At 38.8% G+C, this 27,855-nt stretch overlaps 1 protein-coding gene across 1 annotated transcript in view; it reads right to left on the reverse strand.

The window, feature by feature from the left end:
• The window catches only part of DAPP1 (dual adaptor of phosphotyrosine and 3-phosphoinositides 1), a 55,677-nt gene that overhangs the window by 3,130 nt on the left and 24,692 nt on the right, over window positions 1-27,855 (reverse strand). Inside the window, exons 4-8 of the mRNA XM_002745556.6 lie at window positions 14,880-15,010; window positions 5,683-5,730; window positions 3,915-3,977; window positions 3,124-3,209; window positions 918-1,005 (exon numbers count right to left, since the gene is read on the reverse strand). Of these exons, the coding sequence (XP_002745602.1) occupies window positions 918-1,005; window positions 3,124-3,209; window positions 3,915-3,977; window positions 5,683-5,730; window positions 14,880-15,010 (416 nt within the window). The remainder of the gene's footprint in view (window positions 1-917; window positions 1,006-3,123; window positions 3,210-3,914; window positions 3,978-5,682; window positions 5,731-14,879; window positions 15,011-27,855) is intronic.

Here is a 27,855-nt window from a genome sequence, read left to right on the forward strand (position 1 = left end):
CTATAATTTTGTATCTTGATTTTGTGCTACTTTGATAATTAAAAATAGAATAAGAAATTAATTCATATCTGAGCAAAGGTTTCACAAGGCAAATTATCCCTCGCTGAAAATAAATACATTGGAACAATTAAAAAATGAGTGGTATATTTATTTGAATTTCAAACTGGAAAGATAACTTAAAGCAAAAGTCTCAGTATCTAGGAAAGGATTTTCATATCATCAAAGCTTTCAAGATGGTATTTATAGGAAATATTAGTCAGCTTTAAGGAAAAGTTTTTGGCTAACAACTCACTAACTTGCAAGCATATGAAAAATATGTAGAAGACTGGCAAAGTTTTGTAAGTATTCAGTCCCTGGGAGATTAAAGAGAGTAAATAAAATAAACCAGCTTTTGTCCTTGACCTGCACACAGTGATGCTTACACTCGAAACTAAGCTAAGTTCCTCTGGCAAACTTTCTTCTCTAACAATTTAAAAGGCTTTTCAACTAGAGAAATATGTCAACTTTCCTCTGTCAGACCTTCTGGTCCTAAATGTTCCCCTCCAGACAAAACTAAACTAACTGACACATCTTAATGGAAGTCTGATAGGTTGATATTAGGCTAAGGCTCTATGGCTAAGACCCAAATACAGCTTAATTCTTTCCTTTTTACAAAAGAAAGAATGTCTCTATCTGTTCTCATGTCACAGAAGAATTAACAGAGTGTTCCACAAGCCTGAAAGTAGACATCCAGTCATCTCTTTGATTCTTGGAGCTAGTCTGATTCTTTTGATAGAAATATGTTTGAAATCATCAATGTGTTATTTCTCAAGATTAGACATCTGAAGTGTTCCTACACAACTGTCTGACATGCTCTGCTTATGTACCCCAAAACCTAAAATCCAATAAAAAATTAAAAAAAAAAAAAAAAAACTCACCAATTTCCAGCGTAATATCTTGATCCACTCATCAGCTTCTACTCCGGTCTTTGCACAGAGATAAAATGTCCTGAATGGAAATACCAAGCTAATAGGACAAAATAAAGAACCTAAGACATTGCAGATGATGAGCTGTATATATATTAGTAGAACACTCATTAGAGCATTACAAGGGAAAAAAGAATTGATAAAGGATCCAGGTAAGTAACTTGAAGAGCTTGTATATATGGACCTATTCCTGCCAGCAAACTGCAGAAATGTTAAGGAAGTTGTAGATTCATATTATTACTCCAGGTCAGATTTACATATTTGAGTAAGACTTTGAAGAAGTAAGAAACATCTTCAGGACACCCCCAGATCCTTTTGTGGTTCATGTCTTAGGCTAACTCTAATACTTATGTGCTTATTCAGCTGATCTCTCAAAGGGTTTAGAACCTGTGCTATGATTCAAAGAATAAGCAAGATAGAGAAGTTTGCTAAAAAGAACTCATTTGTATTAACGTGCTTCAATAAGGAAAACTGCCTTCTGTAGTTGTAGGTAATTTCAACTACTGGGACAGTAAAAAGAGACAATAAGACTTAATTAGTTATTTCTTCTGTCTCTGGCCAGTATCTGCTGCAGAGAATATGAACTTTTCTACTGGCACAAAATGCTTTTCCTAGATATATAGTAATTTTTCATTTGACTGTCTCTGATTACCTAGTTAAAATTATGTAAGTGATAAGGTCAGCCCTAAATTCCATATTGAACATACCTTCTGTACTTACAGTTGAGATGCAAAATACTAAAAAAATTTTTTTGTGGAAAAAAAGGCTTCAGAAGGGTTTCTGTATCTTAAAGCCTAAGCAGTATATTTTGTTGATAACAGCACTTAATGTTGAATAGGTAAGAGGTAAGTCCCTGTGCAAAGAACATAATACCTTGATGTGAGGTCTAGTGCAGGGTTGAGTGGACAGTGGTGGGGAGGGAGTGATATAATGCATTTATTCGAAAACCGGTTTCTGTAATCCTCAGTGTTTGGCACTCCCTATGTGAGACATTATTAATTGCCCATTAATACAGATAATTTTTCCTTTCTCTTGCTAACAGAACCCCAAGCAATAAATCCTAATTGGTTTAAGCCAATTATGATCAGCTGCTGGGGATGGCCATGGCAGCTGGTCTTGGCCAATGACATATAAAGGACAATCTCATAGGGAAGTTTCTGGAGAAACACTGGTTTTCCTGATAAAAGGGACAGACATGGCTGATCCTATCCCTTCATCTTTCTTTGTACTTTGTTGAAAACATGAGACCTACAGGTGTAGTAGCCACTTGAATTCTGAAGTAGCCAGCATGAGAAGAGTTCAAGAGAACTTCAGAGACCCTGGGCCTGACCTTGTCACCACAGCTGCTTGCCTCCTGATTTTTGGATATATAAGAAAAATAAAGCTCTTCTAGCTCATAGGGCATGTCTATGCACATTTTAAAAAGACATCCATTCTCAGCTGATATTGCAGAATTAACATTAATTTCCTCAGGTGCAATAATGATATTGTGGTCCTATATGTGATATTTTATTCTTATGAGACACAGACTCAAGTCTTTAAGGGTAAAGTGCCATGATGTCTGCAATTTACTTTCAATTTGTTCAGAAAAAAAAGTGGATAGGCTGGGATAAAGCAAATATGGCAAGATATATTGATAACTGCTGATGGATGGTATATAGACATATGTCTTTCAACTTATGTATGCTTGAAAAACTTTAAAATAAAAGGTAGTGGGAAATAAGACATCTCTTTCTCAAGGCTCTTCTCCCAGTTAGAACATTTTTATAATGATTATGTTAGAACAAAACATTTTTGTGCCATCTGCCAGAAATTGTCATAAGAATATAAATCACCCATCATTAGAGTCAACAAATTTAAATTAAAATTATGGGGCAGGGGGAAGCCTCAAAGAAATTAAGTGGTCTAAGATGTGAATGGCATAATCTATGTGTGTCATATTTCTGTAGTACACAACATAAGCTGAGCTGACCTGTGTTTGTTTAACCAACTTTAAATGAGGTGTTATGTCACTCAGCTGAAAGTACTCCTAGCATGTAGGCACACCCCTCAGATCTGAACTTTATAGACATTAAGATATACAGCTTTCTATTCCTTAGTCAAAATAAGTGTCTGGCAAGAAGGCATTAAAAAACATTTTCTTTATAAAATAACTTACCAAAAACAGTTTACCCTTTCTTGTGAATAATCAAATTGTACAGCTGAACATTCTGTTAGGTCTAGGATCCGAATTGGTTCTGGTGACTAAAAAAAAAAAAAAAAAAGTAACATATGTCATCATTAAAAAATAAAAAACAGACAAATCTGTTCCTGACTTGTCCCCTCACAAGTCTCGTCCCCTCACAAGTCTTCCACTATGTGCAATTGTCAAATTTCCTTTCTCTCAGAGGACTGACAATGGAAAAGCCTTACCCAGGGAAGTCTGGTTTTGGAATTAGCCTTTCATAAAACTGGCATTAAGATACTGCTTTTATCAATTTACTGATGAAGATGGATTTTAACACATGGAAGAGAAGCAGATTTTTCTCCCATTTTTAAAAACTTCTACTTTCATAGAAATTTTATATAAGAAAAGAGAGAAAAAGTACTTTTAGATTAGCTTAATGAAATGGGCAATGGGAAATGGACAAACCGTATTTTCAATAAAGGGAGAAATTGCTGCAGAGAGACAGTTAATTGTGGCAAGAGAACAATTACATTGCCCTAAACAAAAGGAATTATGTGCCCTGGGGAACTGTAGTTTAGCCAATTGAAGAGAGAAATATCTGGGATATATATCTCATCTTTGCAAAATAACCCTACTCATTTCAGGAATCAGTAATTCATATCTCCAATCATTTATTAGGTGTATCAGGTGGATATCAAAATAATTTCAGAGATTTTAAAGACATGTTTCTTTCATCTAGAGAATTTATTTTTGAAGGAAAAATATATTATTATGTTTCTCACCATCTGATCTTTGAAGTATTTCAGTTCATTCCTGTGCAGAGTAAACCATCTTGTTTTCCAGGTCTGAGAAAAACACACACACATAAACAAGAACACACGCACAATGCTTTGAATGCAGGAATGCAATATTTGAACCAGATGATTTACTTTCATTTTTAAAAGTATCTAAAAAACTAAATACTATAACCCTGAAAAAATTGTGTGTCATTTCTGAGAAAAAAATTTCAAACTATCTATAAAACTTAATTTCATGAATTAAGCTCATAATGAAGACAGATATATCATTAGTATATTTTTAAATACAAAAAGGATTAGTCTATCATAAATATTCAAGCTGATTTATAACGACCACTATAATTTCCATTTTATTAACTCTATAATAAAGACAAATATTGTTCTTTGAGTACCTAATATGGACTACATACTATTGTTGGAGGCTTTATATATTATATCCAATCCTTAAATGACAATGCCAGTGTTATTATTCTTACAAATATGCAAACTGAGGTTTAGGAACTCTGAACCATGTGATATTCTAAACCTTGCTTAAGAACTCTAAGTTATCAGTAAAAACCATCATTGCCTTCTGTTACCTTTATCTTACATACAAACAGCATCCTACTATATCCTGGGTGGCAATGTGCCAGTTAAAAGAAGTAACAGAGGATTTAAACATAAGTATGCTATGAATATGAATATTCTCTGTCCTCAGGGAGCATTCAATCTAGTAGGCACAACAAATAACTCAATTATTTAGGTTAATTCCAAGCACGCCAGTACCTGTGAGAAAAGTTAAATATTGTGAGTCTTTTTTTTTTTTTTTTTTTTTTTGACAAGAGTCTTGCTCTGTCTCCAGGCTGGAGTGCAATTGCACCATCTCAGCTCACTGCATCCTCCATCTCCTAGGTTCAAGCGATTCCCGTGCCTCAGCCTACCGAGTAGCTGGGACTGCAGGTGCATGCCACCACACCCAGCTAATTTTTTTGCATTTTAGTAAAGACGGGGTTTCACCATGTTGGCCAGGCTGGTCTGGACCTCCTGACCTTGTGGTCCGCCTGCCTCGGCCTCCCAAAGCTCTGAGATTGCAGGTGTGAACCACCACTCCTAGCTAAATACAGTGGCTCTTAAAATAAGAAGGAGCAGACACATTCCATGAAAGTCTTCTTGGCACATTGAGATGAAACAAAGGAATTCTAAAGGTAGAATCTCATAAATAGGGGACATTTGGATACTCTGCACCTGTAAAAACCTACATTGAGTTTTCCTTTGGATTTTATAACATAGTTTCAGTAGCATCAGTGATGTTTGGCCTATCTTTAAGTAAACATTTTACATGATTTTGACTTTTTCCTTGTTCTGCACATGTACCCCAAAACCTAAAACGCAATAAAAATTAACAAAATAAATAAATAAATAAATAAATAAAGTCACGCTTTGGGGGAAAAAAAAAAGAAAGAAAAAGGAAAGACATTCTAGAGTTAACTTGCTATCTTCATCCTCGATCATTTCATTAACAGGACTATATGTTTTCCTGAGTTTTAATTGCAGGCTACACCTGTGCAGGGCTTTGTCAAAGAATAGTCAAGCCATTTTCCAGAATTTTGACTAATAAGCCATAAAAATGAACTGTTGAGTCAGGTAAATATTATAAGTGGGTTAAAATGAGCAGGCGATTTGCTTCCAAGAAAAACTATCAAGATGAGAATTGAGTCTGTATGACGTGTTCTTTTTTTCTGTGGGTGGCATGAGCAAAACCATACTTCCTTACCTTGACCAGGCCTCCCTGTTTGGTGAGGTAACCTTCTTTGGTGCCCAGCTGAAAAAGAAAAGCACTGAGTGAAGCCCAGAACTGTCACAATAGGATGTCTGTCCTTCCTTTCTTGTTCTATTTTTAAATGAAGAATTTTTGCCTTTGATCTTTAAATTACCATCTAGCATTTTTCACCTAGGCACCTGAAAACCTTCCTGTGCTGTGAGAGATTGTTTTCAGACTGGATCTACTGGCATCATTCTGTAGCTACTAACTCCAGTTAGCAATTGGAAAACAGTAAACCACATCATTTCGTTTACAAAAGTCTGTGTTTGTCAAAGTGTGTCATGTGAAATCCAGCTGTTTGGATTGTCACAGGGTTATCAGCACAGAAACATGCACACATCTATGATCAGTACATTCAGGAGATTGGATTAGGAAAACTAAAAGGATGTTTTTATTTCAGGGCCTCCCAGAGTCTGTATTATGCTAATATACTTTGTAAAGTTTAAAGAAGGAACGTTAGAAACAGCATTTCCACCATTTATTTTATCGCGCAATCCTCCTCCCCAGCCCCTACACTCTCTTGAGATCCATGTTCCAAGAAACAGACTGTCAGGAGTGTAGATTTCTTTACACCTGATTTATCCAAAATGAATTTGAAATAAGAATTAGTCAATTCAAAGGTAAAAACAGTAGCACACACTTAGCTTGCACCCATGAAATATAAGGAATGGTGGGGAACTGTTTGAACAGAAATTTGCATAAGACAAGTATCCTAACATTAAGAAATTTATCATTTCATAAATTCCAGAAGAAATTCAATTCTTGGTAGAATATTTTGTCCAAATATGATGTCATGATATGTCTTAGTAAGAAAGAAAATTTACAAAAATTGGGAAGTGATTTGGTTGACACCAAGGTTCTTTCTATGGTAGTTTCCAGAATATTTTTTTCTGAGGTGAATTTTCCTGACCAAATAAAAAGAGGAACAACCATCTCTACTACATTAAAAAGAGTTAAAGCATGAAATATGCAAATACTTCTTTTAAAATTTTATGATATAAAAGGATAAACTACCCAAATGTTCATTTAATAAACATTAATCAATATTAGTAAATTTGGTATCTCATAATGAGTGTGATTTATTTTGACATTAAAGAAATTGAATCAACTGAATTGAGTTTTGGTGTTATATTATGGAATGGCAAAAAGTAATTATTTTGGGTGTTGCAGGTTAAAATCTGTAGAGGTTAAAATAACTAGGAGTAAATTGTTATATAAAATATCCTGATATAATTATTATTTTTATTATTATTATTATTTTTTGAGATGGAGTTTCACTCTTGTTACCCAGGCTGGAGTGTAATGGTGCGATCTCGGCTCACCGCAACCTCCGCCTCCTGGGTTCAGGCAATTCTCCTGCCTCAGACCCCTGAGTAGCTGGGATTACAGGCATGCACCACCATGCCCAGCTAATTTTTTGTATTTTTAGTAGAGATGGGGTTTCACCATGTTGACCAGGATGGTCTCGATCTCTTGACCTCGTGATCCACCCGCCTTGGCCTCCCAAAGTGCTGGGATTACAGGCTTGAGCCACCGCGCCCGGCCTCCTGATAGAATTATTTACTGAAATCAAGCTAGGGAATAATGCCATCTTACCTCCACTCAAACAATATACTATAAATGCAGTATTTTTCTAAGGTTTTGATAGATAAGTGGAAGGCTGCATGGGAAAGCACTGAGACTATTAATTTTATTCGGGGTCTCAAGATGTAAGAAACTAAATGAAGCTGGGCATGGTGGCTCATGCCTGTAATCCTACAATTTGGGAGGCCGAGGCTGGCAGATTGCCTGAGCTCAGAGGTTTGAGACCAGCCTGGACAACACAGTGAAACCCATCCCTACTAAAATTAGCCAGGCACGGAGGCATGTGCCTGTAGTTTCAGCTACTTGGGAAGGAGGCTGAAGCAGGAGAATCTGTTGAACCTGGGAGGTGGAAGTTGCAGTGAGCCAAGATTGTGCCACTGCACTCCAGCCTGGGCAAGAGAGTGAGACTCTGTCACAAAAAAAAAAAAAAAGAAAGAAACAAAGAAATCTATGATCTGTAACAGAAAAGATGTTTATAAGAGCCCCCAATATGGTACCATCTAAATGTTCAAAACCAAAAGACTGTCCTTCCTGCCACCCTACCTACATACTTGCCTGTCAGTCTTAAATGTAGTCAGAAGCCAACAGGTCAGGTGAAGCAAGACAGGCATCAATGTGTGTGGAGGGCTTTCAAGCACCTTAGTACAGGGTGGTGGGGCCCAAGCAGGGCGCAGGGAGCATCTGTGCAGATGATGGCGGTGACGGTGGCAGCAGCAGCTGTGTGCGAGGCATTGAGCCCTGGCAGGGTGTGGAGGGCTTCTGCCCGAAGGGGTGGAGGTGGCAGCTACAGCACAGTTTCAGAGCCAAGTCGGGCTAGGTGGGCATCTGCAGTGAGGGTAGGAGCAGCAGTGGCCTGGAACTGGGTGTTGAAGCATGAGTTGGGTGATTGGCGTGTCGGGGGTTGGGATTGGGTAGTAGAAACAACAATTAGAGATTGCTTATATTCAAGTGATCATCACATAGGTAAGTGTACTGAGGATGATAAGATCCATATTTCCTCACTGTTGGATAAGGGAAAAAACCAGAATGAACTTTGTGGTATTGGAGTTTATTGTTGTGAACTCATGGATGGATGAATGAATCAACAGATAAATACAGACATAAAAGTATGTATGTGTAGATGTGTATATACATACATATTTTCCCAGCTCTGATCACTGAGTGGATGGAAGAGTGACATCCCAATAATAATAAGCACATAGTACCTGGATGTCAATTTCTAAAGTACTATTCTGCAGAAAAGGAGCAGGGTTTCCTAGAGAAATAGCTGGTTCTAGAGCTCGGTACAAAGAAAGAACAAGGTAAGTGTCTGGATTATCCTGCTATTCAGAAAGTAAGAAAGCTCTTAAAGAATTTTGAGGCCAGGCTAGGCATGGAGGCTCACAACTGTAATCCCAGCACATTGGGAGACCGAAGCAGGAGGACTGCTTGAGCCCAGGAGTTCGAGAAAAGCCTGGTTAACGTGGTGAAACCTAGACTCAACAACAACAACAACAACAACAAAATTAGCTGGGAGTAGTAGTGCACACCTGTAGTCCCTGCTACTTCAGAGGCTGAGGAGAAAGAATCGCCTGAACTCAGGAGGTTGAGGCTTCATGCGCCATGATCTCACCACCACACTCCAGCCTGGGAGACAGAGTGACAGAGTGAGACACTGTCTCCAAAAAAAAAAGAATTTTGAGGTCATATGAACACAGATGCTACTTGAAAGGGCTCTTTCCCCTACTGGCCAAATCAGGAAAAATTTGAAGGATCGAAAAATGATAGTCATAATTACAGCCATTTGATATAATAATGACTGAAAACTTTGAAGAACAAGAGGCTTTTCCTTACAGTAAAATGACAACCAATAAACGTAAAAAGGAATAAGAATCAGAGAGTCACCATTTGGCAAGAATCATAGTAATAAGATTAAAACAGCCAAGAAACATCAGTAAATGCTAAAATTGGTGGGTAAAAATGTAATAAGTAACAGGGTATTCTTATAGTCTCAAATAACCTCTCCCCAAATATTTTTTAATAACAAAAAGAATATGGTGACTTTAGAGTGAAGAAACCTGGCAGACACCACTTAAGTAATCAAACACACTATAATGGGACAAATTGCAATTGGTTCCATCTGAGAGGATGCGGTGAGAAGCGCAAAGCATCACTTTTGTGATATTTGTACCCAACATGAAAAATCTGTATCTAATCATGATTCAGCATCATATAAACCAAAGTTGGGGAACAATTTACAAAATAACTGGTCTTTTAAGTTTCAGATGTGTCAAAGTCATGAAATTAAGAAAAAGCTGAGGAAGTGTTCCAAAGTGAAGAATATTCCAGAGACAGGATAGATAAGTGCAACTTGTGCTTGAGGACTGGATCCTTTTACTCTGAAGGACCTTATTGAGAAAACTGGTGGAGCTTGACTGAGATCAGTGGATGGAACAGTGGCACAGCCTCAATGCTAATTTTCTAGTTTGAAAGGCTCTATTTGGTCATGTAGGCAAATGCCCTTATCTTCGGGAAACACACACTGAAGTATTCAGGGCTATGGGGCATCGTGTAGGCAATTTACTCTCAAATGGCTTGGGGAAAACCAAGTGCTGTGTACTATTCTTGCAATTATTCTGTAACTTTGACATTACTTCAAATTTAAAAAAAACATGTAAAAACATAATAGTGGATTAACTGAATAAATTGATAAACCCAAATAATGGAATATTATGGAATTTGTTTAATGGTGTCTTAGAAAACTAAGTAATGGCATGAAAAAAATTTTAAATATGTTGTTAATTAAACAAGACTATTACTACTTTACAATGAAGAGCTCATTATTTTGTGTGTGTGTGTGTGTGTGTGTGTGTGTGTTTTCAAGTAAAAGACCAGAAGGATAAACAACAAAACATTAAACCTGAGAACAAAATACTGGAAAAGGGCAACATGCAAGAAAAGTTTGTAAGAAGAGGAACTATAAACGTGTCAAAGATTACAGAAGAAAGAGAGAAAGATGTTGCCGAAGCTAAGGAAACAGACTTTTTAGGAGGGAGTTGTTAAAAATGTTAAATGCCACAAAAAGGAAGTTAAGGAAACTAACATTTTAGATAGGACCTATTATGTCAGGAACTTGAACTATATTAATCTCAATCTCTACCCAGCCAACTAATTGGTATTTCACATATCACATGTCCAAAATAGAACTCCTCTTTCTCATCCCCTCAACCCACTCCTCCTGCAGTTAGCCTTCTCTGTAAATGACAGGGCTACTCTGCTGTGACTCTGTTACTCTTTCTTTCACGTATCACATTCAATCCATCAGTAAGTCTTGGCTCTTCTGCCTTCAAAACACATGCTAAAGTTGACCAGTTCTTACCCTTTCTCCACATTTTAGAGGTTAACAACCACCGTTTCTTACTGGAACTGCTGTAGTAGCCTCCTAACTGGTCTCCTTGTCTCTAACTTCCTTCCCACTCTATTTGCCACTTAGCAGTTAGAAGGATCCTTAAATATTTTTTAAAACTCAACCAAAGTGTGTTACTCAAAACACTCATAATTTCTCATCAACACTTAGAACAGAAATGTTTTACCTTTTGCTGCAAGAATGTTTTTTAAATAAGCTCAAAAGGTAAAGAATTTTCATGCTAGGTACAAAAGGTACAATTGAGATTTTGGGCAAGGTAATTCTTTACCACTCTTGAGGAATAGTTAGCCTCCATGACCCTGATCACCATTGGGAAACAATTCTCCACAGGTCGCTTGTGTACCCATATGTCTTATGAGCAAGACATTAACGGCTCTTTGTTGCAGACTGATTTTTAAAGGATGCTTGTATAACAGCAACTTTGGAATATAGAAATACTATTTCCCTTCAGAGCAAAAGGCAGACATGCCTACTGATCATTAGAAAAGATTTGGGTTCCCTCGGCACAGGGTTCCACTCCTGTAATGCAACCCATTGTGGATATCACCTGGCCCTTTCAATGTTACCCTGTGGGAATTTCAGCTCAGCACAGGGAAATAGCACAAATACCAATATCCTGGCTATTGCTCTTCCTGTGAATTACAGACTATTCTTCTTCTCTTACTCAGAAGTCTTGTGTCATCCATTAGTATCCATGAAACTGTTGCAGGCTAACTTGTCAGCTTGCAAGCATGGTAAAGTCAGACTCTTCATGGCTCTTGACATTCACTCATGATAGTAGTGCCCCAGAGCTTTGCACCAACTGAAACACTCATATTTCTAAATGCTCAGCTGGAAGTTGCTGCTTTTTGAGAACTCCATTGCTTTATGGGATCTGACCCCTCATTACCACAATAATCTCACCTTCTACAACTTTTCCTCTAGCTCACTTCATCCTGTAATTCCAATGTTCTTTCAAGCCTTTGAAGCACCTCAATTTACTTCCCACTCCAGGGCTTTTGTACTGTTTTCTCTGCCTGCAGCACTCTTTCTACATCTTGACACGAGTCTCTCCCTCCCTTCAGTGAAGTCTCTTATCTAATGGTACTTCCTCACAGAGGCCTCCCCTGCTTCTCTCTTCTCCCTTTATCCCACCTTTTCTTTTCATGATGTTAATCCTGAAATACCAGATGTCTGGTATTAGATTACTGCATTGATTATTGTCTATGATCTTCACTAGAATGTGCGCTTAGTGAGGGGAAGAGGACCTTTGTCTAAATTACTACCAAACTCCCAGTGCTTAAAACAGTTCTGAGTGTATTGGAAGCACTTTTTAAAAAAAAGTTTGTTTAATAAATGAATGAATTAAATTTAATCCTATCATGGGAACTCAATGCTATGTTGTTTATGAGACATAAGCAGCGATTTCAAAATGCAGTGACCAAAGGATGTTAAACAGTTTTACACAATCCCCTGCATTTCTGGGCAGTAGGGCATCTTTCACTTTCACTTCAAACAAGAAGTTGTTTTAATTCTCTTCCTCCACTCCTAGATCTTGAGCAAGAACTACATCCCAAAAAGAAAATGCAGAAGTCTGAAAACCCTTAGGGCTTTCAGGTTGGAGATGGAGGTACAGCATCATGTAGCCATTTGGGGTAGCAAGTGAAGGCTTAGAACTTGAATTCAATAAGGGACGAGAGCATTCTGATCAGAACAGAATTTTTACCCCAGCTATGCTGGTCCGGTCACCACTGGTACCCCAATGAGAAGTAAGGAGAAATATTTCAGATCCTCTAGAAAGCCTTTACAGTTTTTTTTTTTTTTTTTGTCCATAGTGATATACAATCAACTTCATAAGCTTGTCATTATATAGTGTGAGTTCAAGGCATTGTCAACCAATCACTCACCACTATTTTTAAAACTCCATTTTCAAAGAGATCAATCCATCTGATACCTGAAGTGAGCAAAGAAGGTAAGTAACAAGGTTTCCAGAAGGTGCTTTAAAGAGATTTATTTCTACATAAGGATACTCTTCTCCCTTTATTCTACTTTTTCTTTTCATAATGTGTTACTGTCCGGTATTATGTTACTGCATTGATTATTGTCTGTGACAACATCTCTGAGCTATTTATCTTCTGCTCACACCAATCTTACAAATTAGGTATTATCTGCATTTTGTTATGATAAATAACACACTTAGTAGGATTTGGTTTGATGGACCTTGAGTGGAGATTTTAGGGGAAGTGTAGCAGAGGAGAGTATGAAGTTAAACTAGAGTGCAAATGAAAGAAATGTTGAAGTGACTGATGATCTATATTAAGGGTGAGGATGGGTAAAGAGGAAATTATGAAGGGACTGGTCAACTGGAAAATGAGAATTGGCTGCAGAGTAGATCTGGATTTGTTCTCTCTTCTTTCCTGCCTTTGGACTATTTATCGTCTTGTCCTCCTAAATGTCTCTAGTTCTGAGGTCTGATGCCTTCTCCCCCAATTCTAACAAAGCCAAAATAACTTTCTCAGTCAATTTTCAGGATTTTTATTTCTGAGGAGGTGTAGTGCTGCAATGAAAATGTAAGATGAGACATGAGCCAGGCCAGGCTGTAAAGCTGCAAGGGCAAGAAATGATTCATGTCCTTAGATGTTTCTGGCTGGTGGGGAGGGCAGAGAGACGTGGAGGTAATTACCCTGCAGCATGGTAATTTTAGAATAAAGGCAAACAGAGGGTGCTCTGAGGCCCAGAAGAGGAGCATTGATAAAAGAAGTTAGGGGGTGTGAAGAAAGGCTTCCTGGAAGATACTGATCCCTGATGCCAGCCTTGAGGGATAAGTAGATAATAATGGTGTTGGCAGCACTTCAGATGTAGGGTGAGGAGAAGGAGCACATTGCTGAGGGAGACAGCTTCACAGCATGAGTGTGGGAGTAGCGTGGGATGAGGACAGAGAGACAAGCAGGGTCCAGGTGAGCCATGAAGACAAAGGGCATCAACAAAGGATGTAAAGCAGAGGTCATGTGGTAAGGCATCTTTTTAAGAAAGACCTCTCTGGTCAAGGGTAGAGAAAAGTACTGCAGAGACAGAAAAGTTACACTTATTTTAATATAGTTTGTAGCTGAATGTCTTCAAGTGATTATTTTTCAAGTATAATGATGACTACTAGAAGTAGTTCTTGATATTTATTTGGGTATTGTTTTCTTTATCATCTGCCCAAATCCAGGTTTCTTTTACCAGGACTATTCAGCAAACAAGGAAGAGACAAAGGGAGTAATGAAAGGAAAGGGGTGATGGAGAGGAATCTTTGCAGAGTCACATTTCACAGAACAGACATAAATGGACTCTTGGACGAACAATGAGTGCTCCAGTTGCACTGAAACTGAACAATTGTTCACATTCCAAAGAAGCACAAGTGTTTTCTGTCTATAAACTTCAGCCAGTAAAGGAAAACAAAGCCAGAAAAGATAACACCCTGAGTTTTTATAGTAAAGGCAGAGAATATTTGTCTTCCATAGATAGTTGAAATATGAAAAAAATATATTTTCTTAATATAAGAAAATTATAGAAGAACAGTAGTTTAGTCAACTATGTGAATGCAAACTTCTCCTGCCCATTCTGCTATGAAGTTGTCTGGTTAACTAAGGAAAGAGATTTAAGTTCCATTTTGTAAGTATTTAAAATCCTGTTACTACTGCATTGCTTTTGTTTGTTCATTTTGAGATAGTATCTCACTCCGCAACCCAGACTGGAGTGCACTGGTGCAATCACAGCTCACTGTAGCCTCAACTTCCTGGACTCAAGTGATCCTTGCACCTTAGCCTCCTGGGTAGCTGGGACTACAGGTGCATGCCATCGTGCCCAACTAATTTTTTAAAAAGTTTCTTATAGAGATGGGGGTTTCTACGTTGCCCAGGCTGGACTCCAACTCCTGCACTCAAGCAATTCTCTTACCTTGGCCTCCCAAAGTGTCGGGATTACAAGCATGAGCCATCACATCTGGCTGCATAGTAATATTTATGATCTACCTTGGACCAGATGAACTGGGTCATGGGCTTCAAATCTTACATTCCTTTCCAAGTTTTATGTTCCAAGCTAGAATTTTATGTGAACAAATGCACCCTTATTAGCTTTTATTGAACGTCATTGATTTTAGACGGTGAGAGAGCTTGTGGTCACATTGAAGGTCACTTACAGAAGGTGCCGTAGGCACAAGGTCATTTTCTGTTCTTCCCGTCTGCATCGCTGTGTGAACCCGGACAGATTCATAAATGGAGGGTTCTTCCACTTTTCTTGGGTAGGGGTGTTTTAGAACAATCAGAGTGCCTGAATGAAGACAAAAAGTATGTTATCGAACAGTGTTCCCAGAGGAAGTCCAAGTGCTAACTGGATGACTGCGGCTGGATTGGATAGTCATTTGTTTTTTCATGTATTCACTTGCTCATTTTCTCAACAGTTATCAAGTACCAATTAAGTGTCAAGCGCTTAAGCTGGACACTGAAATACAACGCATGACAGAGACACTCTTGGCCTCCTGGTACTCAGAACTGGTAACAGATATGGTTGTTTAAATGACAGGGTGATGAGACCAATGGCAGGGTGTGAGCAAAGCATCACCATTATCCCCAGATGCCCTGAAGAACCTTTCCATGAAAGGATTCAGGACAGCTTTTGTAAAGGTGGTGACATTTGATTTAGACCTTAAGTAGTAACTGGAAGTTTTCCAGGAAGGCTTTGTGAAAGTTATGAGAATCAGACTAAACAAATGCACTGGGGTAGAGGAGGATCTATTCCAGTGCCCTTATTTCCTACCAATTTCAGAATAAATTTGTAACAAATTCACAGATTTTTAAAAAGTGAGCATTCCCCCTACTCTCTGACACTGCCCAATTAACTAAAGCAACCAAACAAAGCCTTTGCATTTCTTAACTGAACACGACCTGACCAGGATGGTGCTCACAAGTGATTGCCTCCCCTTCCAGCTGGAGGGGGAAGCCTCTAGGCAGAAAAAGGGCTCAGCCCAGGGGGGCAGACAGTGGAGGCTGGGGAATTCTGTTCCAGGGGCTCAGAGCAGTTCCGAGTCTATGTTTATGACATTTCCCTCTTCAAATCCTTTCCTCAATCAATCAGTCAATCAGAAACTAGAAACTAACTACAAAAAAAGAGGCAACTTAAGGGGATTTTTTTTTCTTCCTTGCTATAGTTTCTTGCTTTTAACTTCACTAGGGTCTTTTCTACAGCCAGCCTAGGATAGCAGCAGACATGGAAGAGATGTAAAGAATTCAGCAATTAATTCAATGAGTATTTGCAGAGCTTTGCACTGTGCCAGGCACTTGTCTAGGTGGGAATACAACAGCAAACAAAGGCGCTTACATGCTCTTATGGAGCTTATGTTCTAAGTAGAGGAGACAGAAAAAAATATTGTGAGTGTGAGAAGTGTTATTAAAAAAATGAACAGGGCATGGTAAAAGGATAGAGAGTAAAAAAGGTGGTGTTAGGAGAGGGTGATATTTACAAGGGTGATCAGGAAGGGTGTCTGAAAAGATTTGAAAGATTCTAGAAAGCCTAGAGCCTGAATTAGAGTAAGAGAGAGAAAAAGAAAAAGAAAAATATTTCCTCTGTGGTTAAAAAGCACCCCACTGTTAATGATAAATCTACACATAACAGTCTGGGCACTGTGGCTCACAACTGTACTCCCAGCATTTTGGGAGGCAAAGGCAGGCGGATCTCAAGGTCAGTAGATCGAGACCATCCTGGGCAAAAGGGTGAAATCACATCTCTACTAAAATACAAAAAAAAAAAAAAAAAAAAATTAGCTGGGCATGGTGGTGTGCACCTATAGTCCCAGCTACTCAGGAAGCTGAGACAGGGGACTCACTTGAACCCGGGAGGTGGAGGTTGCAGTGAGCTGAGATCAGGCCACTGCACTCCAGCCTGGGTGACAGAGTGAGGCTCCATCTCAAAAGAAAAAAAAATCTAGACAAAACAAAACCCTTCTATGATACTTGAGTATATACAATGTCTGACTGTAAAACCGAACTGTGGCTTTTGATACTTGGGCACAGATAATGTGCTGCTGCAAAATGAAAAGGCTCTTGAGAAAAGCCAGAAGAGAGTGTCTGATCTTGACCTCCAAGAAGAATGAAAGCCTCTGGCCCTTCCTCTTTCTGCCTCTCACTGGTGTCACAGCATCAGGATCACAGTGAAAAATGGATTTGGCCATTATCAGAACAGTCCCATTCTTGCACACTGTCTGTGCTCTCTTTTGTCAATGTGATCTTCTCATAAGAACAGATCCAGTCATATGAGGAGAAGGGGCCGGCTACAGTTTTACAGTCAGAATGAAAGCAGCAGTACCTAAATCAAGAGCAGCCGCTGTGCAAGCTCAGGGGCTCTGTGAACACAGTGCTCACATTGCAGATGTGTGGTAAATTCGGTGCTGGCTCCTACCCCTAAGAAACACTCCCAGTGATGTGCCTCGCAGTCACTCTGGACCCACGGAAAGAACACTAGATGCACAGGCAGAGAACAGGGTTCAGTTGTCACTACTGCCATTCATTTCTTATTGACCTTAGACAACGATGGCAAGCTTCTGCTCCTTTCCACAGTAATGAGAATAATTATGCTTCCTTCAGAAGGCACCAAATAAAGAAGTGGTTGTTGGAAGATTATAAAATATTCGATATTATTATTCTTTGACAGAATATTTTGAAATCCTTAAATAAAATTTGAATGATGCATATTTGGGGACATGGACTTTGAAATCTTAAACAAAGACCTAGATGCAAGGTTCTGCTAAGAATAAAAATGGTGGCAGTCTAGTAATTACCGCCTGTGATTACTAGAGATAAGTCGGTGCCTCTTAAACACTTAGACCTTACAGAAGAGGAGAGGAGAACTGAAGCCTAGGGCTCAAAGCAGCTCCCAAATTAGATATATTTTGAAATCTTGTACTTTATCTTCAAAGTTGAAGCTAAATTTTCATTTTATTTTGTATATTTAATACCTAATATGAAAATAATGCTTTAAATGATACTCTTGAAAGATATACTTAGTTTATATGACCAGGCACACACATCACATAATAATACCTGTGTTAATTTTTTCTTTTTTTTTTTTTTAGGTGGACTCTCGCTCTGTCAACCAGGCTGGAGTGCAGTGTCATGATCTCGGCTCACTGCAACCTCCGCCTCCTGGGTTAAAGTGATTCTCTTGCCTCTGCCTCTTGAGTAGCTGGGATTACAGGTGTCTGCCACCACACCTGACTAACTTTGTGGTTTTTTTTAAATTGCATTTTAGGCTTTGGGGTACATGTGCAGAACATGCAAGATAGTTGCATAGGTACACACATGGCAGTGTGTTTTGCTGCCTTCCTCCCTTTCACCCACATTTGGCATTTCTCCCCAGGCTATCCCTCCCCAGCTCCCCCTGACCGCTGTCCCTCCCCTATTCCCCCCAGTAGACCCTAGTGTGTAGTACTCCCTTCCCTGTGTCCATGTGTTCTCATTTTTCATCACCTGCCTATGAGTAAGAATAGGCGGTATTTCATTTTATGCTGGAGAGGATGTGGAGAAATAGGAACACTTTTACACTGTTGGTGGGAGTGTAAATTAGTTCAACCATTGTGGAAGACAGTGTGGCAATTCCTCAAGGCCTTAGAAATAGAAATTCCATTTGACTCAGCAATCCCATTACTGGGTATATATCCAAAGAACTTTTGTATTTTTAGTAGAGACAGGGTTTCACCACGTTGGCCAGACTGGTCTTGAACTCCTGACCTCAGGTGATCCACCCACCTTGGCCTTCCAAAGTGCTGGGATTATAGGCATGATCTGCCGTGCCTGGCCTAATTTTTTTATTGCTATTGCAGCAAATTGCCACAAACATAACAGCTTAAAACAACTCAAATTTGTCATCTTACAGTTCTGGAAGTCAGAAATCCAAAATGGGTCTCACTAGTCTAAAACTGACAAGGCTGCTTTCCTAGTGGAGGCCCTAGGGAGGATCCATTCCTTGACATTTTTCAGCTTTGAGCAATGCCCTCATTTCTTGACTTGTGACCATTTTCCTCTGTCTTCAAAGCCAGTAACAGCCAGTCAGATCCTTCTCCTGCTGCCATCTTTCTGCTTCTCCCTCTCTGGCTCCCTTCTACGTATGAGGACCCTGGCAATTACAGTGATCTCATTTAGACAATCTAAGATAATCTTCTGACCCCAGAGTTATCAGATCAGCGCCTTAATTCCATCTGCAAACTGAAGACCCTCTTGCCATGTAACATAATATATTCACAGATCCGGGAAGAGATGGGGACGTCTTTGTTGGGGCTTTATCCTACTACCACAGTATCAGTCCCTGGAGCAGAAATAGCCATAGGGGCCAGTTGTGCTGCAGGGTAAAGATCTCTGGGCTGGGCAGAGCCACTGCCTCTCCAACGTGTGCATTTCCAACCTCCATGAGCCTCTTCACTTCACATATGGGTGAAATTTATCTTTGCATCCCTACAACCTGATAGAGTTTCTGACATAATGAAGGCAGATGAGTGAATGAATGAATGAATAAATGCTACAGTAATGCAAGATTGAGCCAGGGAAGAGCCTGGGATGAAACAGCCTCCAGGTCCACAACTCTCCAGGCTTGGGGCAAGAACTGCAGGCAGGCATGGCTCTTCAAGTCTCTACTGGGGGAACCCAAATTCTATTTTGAAAACCTCTGCTAAAGTTTAATCCAACAAAAGTAAAACAAAGGAAAACGGTATTGAGTCAACCAGGAGAGTAGAACCGACTCTAGATTGATTTTAACTAGTAACACCACAAATGAGGCTCAACTAAATTGTGAGATGAAGATGACAAAGTACTTATAAAATGGTAACTTATATTGATAAATATCTGGTGTCCTAAAAGACAGTTCTCCTTAGCTGACTATTCTTGCCCAAGGAAGAGCCAATATACAAACTTAAAGGCATGGCTGTAAGGCTTAATGATTTCCCCTTCTGCAGAGATTGTACCTCTCAGTATACAGAGATAGATTCTCCATAGCCATGTGACCTGGCCCACCAGACCTAGCCCCGCCTTTGAACATGGGACCTGGGTCACACTAATTGGATTCACTTCTTGGGGATATATGTAATTACTTCTCTAAAGAGAAGATCCACCAACTTCAGTTTCAGAACTGCATGAAGTAGACTGTAGTTTCTTGCCTTTGACATGAAACCTGGTTTCAGAACGGCTGGGTGGAGGTATACGTCTAAGATGATCAGAGCTGAACCAAGACAGGCACATCAATTGACTGAAAGCCTCAGAGTTGCCATGATTACTAAGCAGGTTCCTTGTTGTCTCTTGGTTGTTCAATTGCCATTAAATTCTGGGAGGGTATATTGTTAATATCCTTTTTTAAAAATCTGCTTTTTTCTTGTATCTTACTCCCTTAAAAAAACAAAACAAAACAACAAAAAAAAAAAACCCTAGCTAGCCTGAGTTGGTTTCTGTCATTTGCCATCAAAAGAAACTTACCTACCGTGGTTACCACAGACTCTTAATAGTTTGCACCCAAGGTCCAAGATAGTGTGCCAGCTCTGGGTGAAAGGAACTCTGGGTTACTGAGATTCAGGCCAAATGAACTCCAGGTCTCAGATGGGAGAAAAAGGCAACAGGAGGCAAAGGTAGCAGAGCAGGAAGTGGGAGGAACACCAGTAACCACAGGCCTTGGAAACTTGGCTGTAAGTTTCACTTCAGTTTCTGAACTAGTAAAGGTGACTATTGTTTCCTGCCTTTGACATGAAACCTGGTTTCAGCCATGCTTAGTGGAATTACATTTTTGAGATGATCAGAGCTGGACCAAGGCAGGCATTTCCATTTACTTCGACTGAATGATAACTTACAATTATGTGTAAGAGTTACATACATAACTGTATACAATCATATGAAATTACACTGAAGGACCTTTTATGCTGTATTCCAGCAGGAATTCGGAAAGAGAGTAAAAACAGTCTCCATTCTTAGGCATTGGTTTGGTATCTGAAATAGAGTATAGCACAGGGTTCTCAAAACTCCTAAAGAAAAACTTTTGTTTACAGTATTTATTTTATGCACTGAGGTCAATGCTTATTCATCAGATACCCCAGCTACCCTGCACGGTGTTTGAAGGCAATAATATCTGATTTATCTTTCTATATTATCAGTGGCTCACAGTGCCATTTCACTCAAAATATATTTGTTGAATTGAATTAAAATTAGATCATGCCCATCCGTGTTTCGTTACTGTTCTCAGGTTCAGAACACAAGCTCTGCAACTGGCATAATGACTTCCTCTGTCCCCTCCTTCCGATGAGAAGTAGATTTATTGGGATTGGTGGGAGAGAATAGGGATATTCAAGATCTGTTTCCTTCCTTCTTTGCCACCTGTTCTGCAGATGGTCTTTAAACCATGTTCATTTACATGTGAAGGGGCTTTAGTATTTAATTTCCAGTCTCATAGGGTGAAGTGCACTGAACTAGGAGAGGCATACCAGCTATTCAGTGTAGGAGAAAATTCTGTTCAAATATCCAAGTCAAGTCACTCTTTTTGGAGTGCTCACTTGATTCTACCACTTAAATGAGTCTACTATGGGACTGGATTAAAGTTTGAAGAGGACATCACAAACAGTTGGTAATTGCAAATTCAATTGTCCCTAAACTAACTCTTCATGATATATCAAAGAACGGACAGCTTTTGCATAAAATTTGATGGAATTAATAACCATAAAAAGCTTTATTAAATAAAAGTAGTAATTATTGAATACTTACACTATGCTAAGAATTATTCCAAATGTCTTATGTGTTCATTCAGTCTTCACAACAAGTCATTAAAGTGTGAGCTATTACCATCAAAGCAATTTTATAAGATGATGAAACGGAAGCTCAGAGAGATTATATAACTTGCGTGAGGAAACACACAGAGCTGGCAAATGGCAGAAGCTGGAGTCGAAACCTAGAATTCGCTTGTTTACTCATTATACCATAATTATTCTCAGCCTCGATGTAGTCACCATGGAAACCTCAAGGGCATGTGAAATGCTGTGGTCTATTGTGGGCAAGAGTTGACATGTATAAATCAAAGTCTGAAGAAACGGATTCTTTAGGAGGCAGCTTGAGGAAAGGAGACGTGAGTTTTTGCGTCTCCATTTCTAACCAGGCCTCAGTTTCTTCATTTATAAAGGAAAAATGAAATAGTCCCTGAGCTCCCTTTCATCTCTAACATCCTGTAAATCTAGTTAAGCATACAGGCCCAAATAAGGGGAAAAAAACATCAAGAAGCTTAGTTATCAAATGCTTGTACTGCTTCCTGTAAATGTACAATATTCATTTGAAATACTTTGTTCCTGCTGTCATTTGATCTTGCTTCTCATTTTCCCTTTCTTTCAGTTTCTCATTCAAACTTTAAATTTTACCTTACCTTATTATAATTAATGTGCTCTTTGATATCCTTGCTGTTGAGACATGACTAAGAGGAGTCTGCCTATTCGGGGAGATGCTTTCTTGTCAGCCTTTTTATGTTTTAAAATTTCCTCTAGTATAATTTCTGAAATAGCGATTTATGTAAATAAAATGGGAATAGCAATAAATACAAAGGCAGAAGTTAAAGTTGATTCACACTCTTTAGAGCAATGGTTTTACTTCACGTACCAAACACATTATTATGGACTTTAAAGAAGAGATAAAGAAGAGACTGAGGGATAGGACTAAGGCATGTATTACAGCCCTGCCATGCCCTAAAATCATTCTATTACTTTATTGTGGTGGGAATTCTTCCAAATTCATTTAGGGCCACACTGTGCCATGGCAGCAATGTATTGCAGTGTCACTGTGGGACCAGTTTCAAGAGATTGCAAGGTGCATGGAAAGCATCTATGCTTTTGGACCAAGTTAGCCTAGATTCCAATCTCAGCTCTGAATTCTTCCAAATCCACTTAAGGCCATGCTGTACCATGGCAACAACGTCTCGTTACTGTGGGACTAGTGTCAGAAGATAGCAACGTGCATGGAAAGTATCTATGCTTTAGAACGGGATTAGCCCAGATTCCAATCTCAGCCCTGATGTTTACCAGTGAAAACTGGGCAAGTAACTTAAAACCTCTGAGTTTTCATTTTCTCATCTGAAAATAGTACCATTGTATGCATTATTACACGTGGTTGAGATGAAATAAGTTGATGTAGGTGAAAACATCTAAGCAGAATGCCTGGAATTTAGCAAACACTCTAAAAATGTTGGCTTAATTCCCTTCTCATCTGCTTTTTCCTTTTTCGAACAAAACTTATCTATAAACTGAGACCATTTTTTGTTCATCATCACTGGTCATTAGAGAAATGCAAATCAAAACCACATTGAGATATCATCTCACGCCAGTTAGAATGGCAATCATTAAAAAATCTGGACACAACAGATGCTGGAGAGGATGTGGAGAAATAGGAACACTTTTACACTGTTGGTGGGAGTGTAAATTAGTTCAACCATTGTGGAAGCCAGTGTGGCAATTCTTCAAGGACCTAGAAATAGAAATTCCATTTGACTCAGCAATCCCATTACTGGGTATATATCCAAAGGATTATAAATTGTTCTATTATAAAGACACATGCACAGGTATGTTCACTGCAGCACTGTTTATAGTAACAAAGACCTGGAACCAACCCAAATGCCCATTGATGATAGACCAGACAAGGAAAATGTGGCACATAATACACCATGGAACTGGAAACCATCATTGTCAGCAAACTGACACAAGAACAGAAAATCAAACACCACATGTTCTCACTCACAGGCAGGTGTTGAACAATGAGAACACATGGACACAGGAAGGGGAGTATCACACACTGGGGTCTGTTGGGGGGGAATAGGGGAGGAACAGTGGGGTTAGGGAAGTTGGGGAGGGATAACATGGGGAGAAATGCCAGATATAGGTGATGGGGGGATGGCAGCAGCAAACCACATTGCCATGCGTGTACCTATGCAACAATCCTGCATGTTCTGCACATGTACCCCAGAACCTAAAGTGCAATAAAATATACGTATATAAACAAAAAATAATTATAATATTTCATCACTAAAAATGTTAATTGCTTTAGATCGTTAACCACTTTATCAGGTTAAGAAATTACCTAATGTTTCTCATTTTCTAAGAGTTTTTCTTTATTTGATTTGCTAGTTTAATTAATTATATTTATATATTGTCGAATGTTGAACTATTGTTGAGTTTCTGTGACAAACCTGATTTGGTCATAACATCATCATTTTTATTGATTGTTGAATGTAGTTTGCTACTGTGTGTTTAGGATTTTAAGATCTATATTAATAAATAACAATGGCTTCAAAAAAAAACTGAAAGCATTTTTTATTTTTGGCAAACATGTACTAAAGAAGTGACTCCCAGTTGTGGTTTGGCAAAATTCTAAGTTGTCACTAGTTACTTGCGGAAGAATCACCCAATTCTCAAATTAAAATGAATTTAACCTAATTATTTAAAAATGACATCTGGGTGGTATCACAAAATAATAATAGCGGTAGCAGTCATCAAAAGATTGGGAATCCCCATATCAAAACAAAAAGAGAAATGGAGATTTGACATTTACAAAAAAAACAGGATCTCTAAAACTGAGAACCAATCATTATAAAGGGCAAGCACAAACATAGAACGTGACTTGTATTATATTTTCTTCTGCCAGTTAGGTGATTCCAGTCACAACACAGTACAATAAGTTGTACATGGCAATTTCATGTTAAGAAATACTGAAACATAAACAAAAGTTAATGGTAAAAGTAATTTTTTGTTCTAATCATATTTAGACATTTAAGCATATGATAATATTAGATTAGAACAAAAAATAAAGATAAATGCCAGCTACATTTTCAAGACCATATATATGAAAATTAGCTAATTACAAGAGGATACAACAAAATTAATAAGGGACCAAGTATGTTTATACTAATAAAATTTTCTCAAATTTTCAAGTCTATTTGAGTTTAGTTCAGAGTTCATGCACAGATATGAATATGTTTTATTTGATATCTTACTATTTAGACAGCCAGCTGGGAGGGGGGGGGTCCCTGGAAAACTCCAACCAGCCCACCCTCAGGGGTGGAGCCTTAGGAAGTTCGTGCCTTTTGCCAGTGGGGAGGGGCCTGGCCCTTCTCTTCCTGTGTGGAACACAGAATTCAGACTGCTGGACGGAAGCGCTCTAGCAGGGACCCTGGCCTAGAAAGAGTCCTTGTTTTCCTGTTTTCTTCCTTTTCACTCAGTAAAACTCTACTTTACTCACCCTTCAAACCATCTGCCTAAATTTTTGTGGCTTGTGGGATGGACAGGGGCCCAATCTTTGGCTGAACTAAGGAAAAGTCCGGCAACACTATCACACATGAAAGGCAGATTCTGAATTTAATCATCACTGAGCGTACATGCACACAAAACACTCAAATTATGCTTTTGTGAACTTTGAAAGTTACAGTTGTCAGAAATTTGCTAGTTTTGGTATTGCCAAGCAAACTGCAATGCAGGCATTGTTATTAGTAGTTTTTTTTCAGGTCCTGGGTCATAGCAGGAAGCAAAGCTGACAAAAGTCCCTCTCTTAATGGAGTCTACACACTAGTGTGGAAAGGAAGGTATTTTTGAAAAACTAAGTGAATTATATTTTTCAGAAGTTAAAAGGGTTGTTGAGAAAAATAAAGCAAAAGAGTACATTGTATGACTCTATCATGCACTAGAGAAATTACTAGGTTTTAAGAATTGGAAGTGTCTTCACAGTGTTTTATGGGTAACGATAAAAAAGAAATTAGAGTGAACAGAAGCTTTAATGGAGATTAGAGAGATGAAATAAAGATTATGACAAGGGAAAGGGAAATTATCATAACAGACTCTTAAAGTTGGTAGCAGGCTTAGATCTTGCTTAGGAAATCCTTGCTTTTCAGATTAGCAAATAGAAATCCTAAAAGTGTAAAGAGTAGAGAATAGGAAAAAAAGATATCTTAAAATAGCAGTGATCTCCTTAGGTCAGCCCTTTTATCTATTTCGAGTGCAAAGATTTTCTTACGACCCAGAATCAAATATTCTGGGTTTCACTCTACTGAAGCATTATATATAACTGCAAGGCAAAAGTGTTAAGTTTTGGTTACTTGGATATCATTTCTGTCGCCCTCAAAGGTAATGCCACTCGTGCCAGTGGCTAAGTGTATTATAAGAAAGTCTCTCTTTAAAAAACATATCCTCTAGGCCCTGCAGGGTGAGGCTGGGCCTGGATGGGGTCTGGCTGACAGGAGTGGCCTGAAATATCCAATTCTAGTCCTTCTTATTTTGGTAATCTGGATTTGAGTGCCCTGGGAGGGCCTTGTTCATTTTGTGGACAAATGCTTTTCCTAGTGATGTTGATCAAACATAAACTATAAAAAGTATTTGTACTTCATCTGATGGTGAACATAAAATCATTAGCCTGAAGATGTCTTGATCACTGGGAGCTGATACTAGGAGCCCATGCTTAAATGAACAAGAAGAAAAGACCTGTTTTTAGAAGGTGGCATCTCAGTTTCCATTCACCGTTCTTTGCAGGCTGCAGTGCTGACTCTGTACCCTGGAGGACCTTCTGGGCTTCCAAGTCATCATGACTTGAGCACGTTATCTTGTTTCCCGAGGCCTAGTACTTCCACAGGGGCAAGATTTGAACACTCATCTGTCATGGGTTTTGCCTGTTTTTCCTGGCCTTGATAACTTTCCCTTCCTCTGGCTGAGATAGACAAAAGCTAGTGGACTCTAACTTAAGGGCTGGACGTCAGCAAGTCAAGTGCATATCCATGAGCACCAGGGTCTGGAAACAGGAATTCAAATAAAGGCAAATTTCTTGTTGGGTAATGAACAGAACAGAGGAGAAGCAGTGGAGAGGATAAAAATATTAGGTTCCTGAGTTATGCTGTAATAAATAAAATGGTAATTATAACATTTTATCATGACAATTATCGAGTCAAGATAATAATATAGCAAGTTTGAGTTTTAGCGAAACTACTGTAGATGTCTGGATTATGAATCCTTATAATCCCTAATGCATTCATCATAAGGCTTCTTTACTCAGAGCAGTGTATTTACAAGGAAGCTTATCAAATGCAGTATCAAAACATCTTTATTTTGAAGCATCCTTAGATGATCCTCTTGCCTGGCGATTGGATCAGTGCCAGAAAGGTTCAACCAGAAAGCACTGCAGCCATTTTGATCTTAAATGTTTTGAAATGTGCCAGTAGGCAGAATATGTATATTTTCCCTAACTTGGAGAAGGCCCAGGAAGGGGCACAGAGAATGATCAGAGAAGTTGAAAATAGAGTCTAAGAGAAGAGTTTAAAAGAAGGGAGCTGTCTTTGTTTGGAGGAAAAAGAGAAAGCAGAAAAATGACAACTCTAGTGGCTTTGAAGGTTACAAAGAGTTCTTACTGAGAGTTATCCATTTATTCATTTATTTATTTACCCGAAATTCCCTATAATGGACCAGGACCTGGCAGATATGGAAAACAAAAACTAAAGGTACACAAAACAGAGCTCTGGCTTTAAAAATCTCCTGTCCACTGTCAGTGACCAATAGCTGAACAAAATCAGATGTAGAGTTGGATACAAGTATGAAAAGAGACTGAAGTGAAGGGATTGAGGAACTGAAATGCTTGCCAAGGCCAAGGTAACAATGGAAATAAATATACCTCCACTTGCCATTTGTTCATGAGAACAACTGCTGGATAAATGGGGAAGAATTTTCAGGGTGGATTGGGAGAGTTTGTACCAGAAGAAAGAAAGAAAAAAAAGGTTATAGCTTCATTTTGTAGTTTGGATTATTCTGTTTTAGGCCTGGTGTGGTCAGTATAAAGCAGAGCAACTATTTTCTAGTTTCTGCTGTGCACCTCATCTATGCTAGACACTGTATGAGTCACATTGGGGACTATCCGCACCACATAAACAGCAGAAAAGGCAGAAGGCAATGATGGCATCTCTTCCCACCACATTGAAGGTAACAGAAAGCCCACTGGCAAGTTTACCAAGAAAACACATACGTATAAACTACAGTAACAGGCTGTGTTATTAAGTACAAGGTTCCTCTTGTGTCACAGGTTCTTGGAATTTACTTGTCTTTGATTTACTGAGATTTATTATGTAGGACAAAAATGTTGTCACAAATA

This window comes from Callithrix jacchus, chromosome 3, assembly GCF_049354715.1.
Source record: "Callithrix jacchus isolate 240 chromosome 3, calJac240_pri, whole genome shotgun sequence".
NCBI classification, from domain to species: Eukaryota; Metazoa; Chordata; class Mammalia; order Primates; family Cebidae; genus Callithrix; species Callithrix jacchus.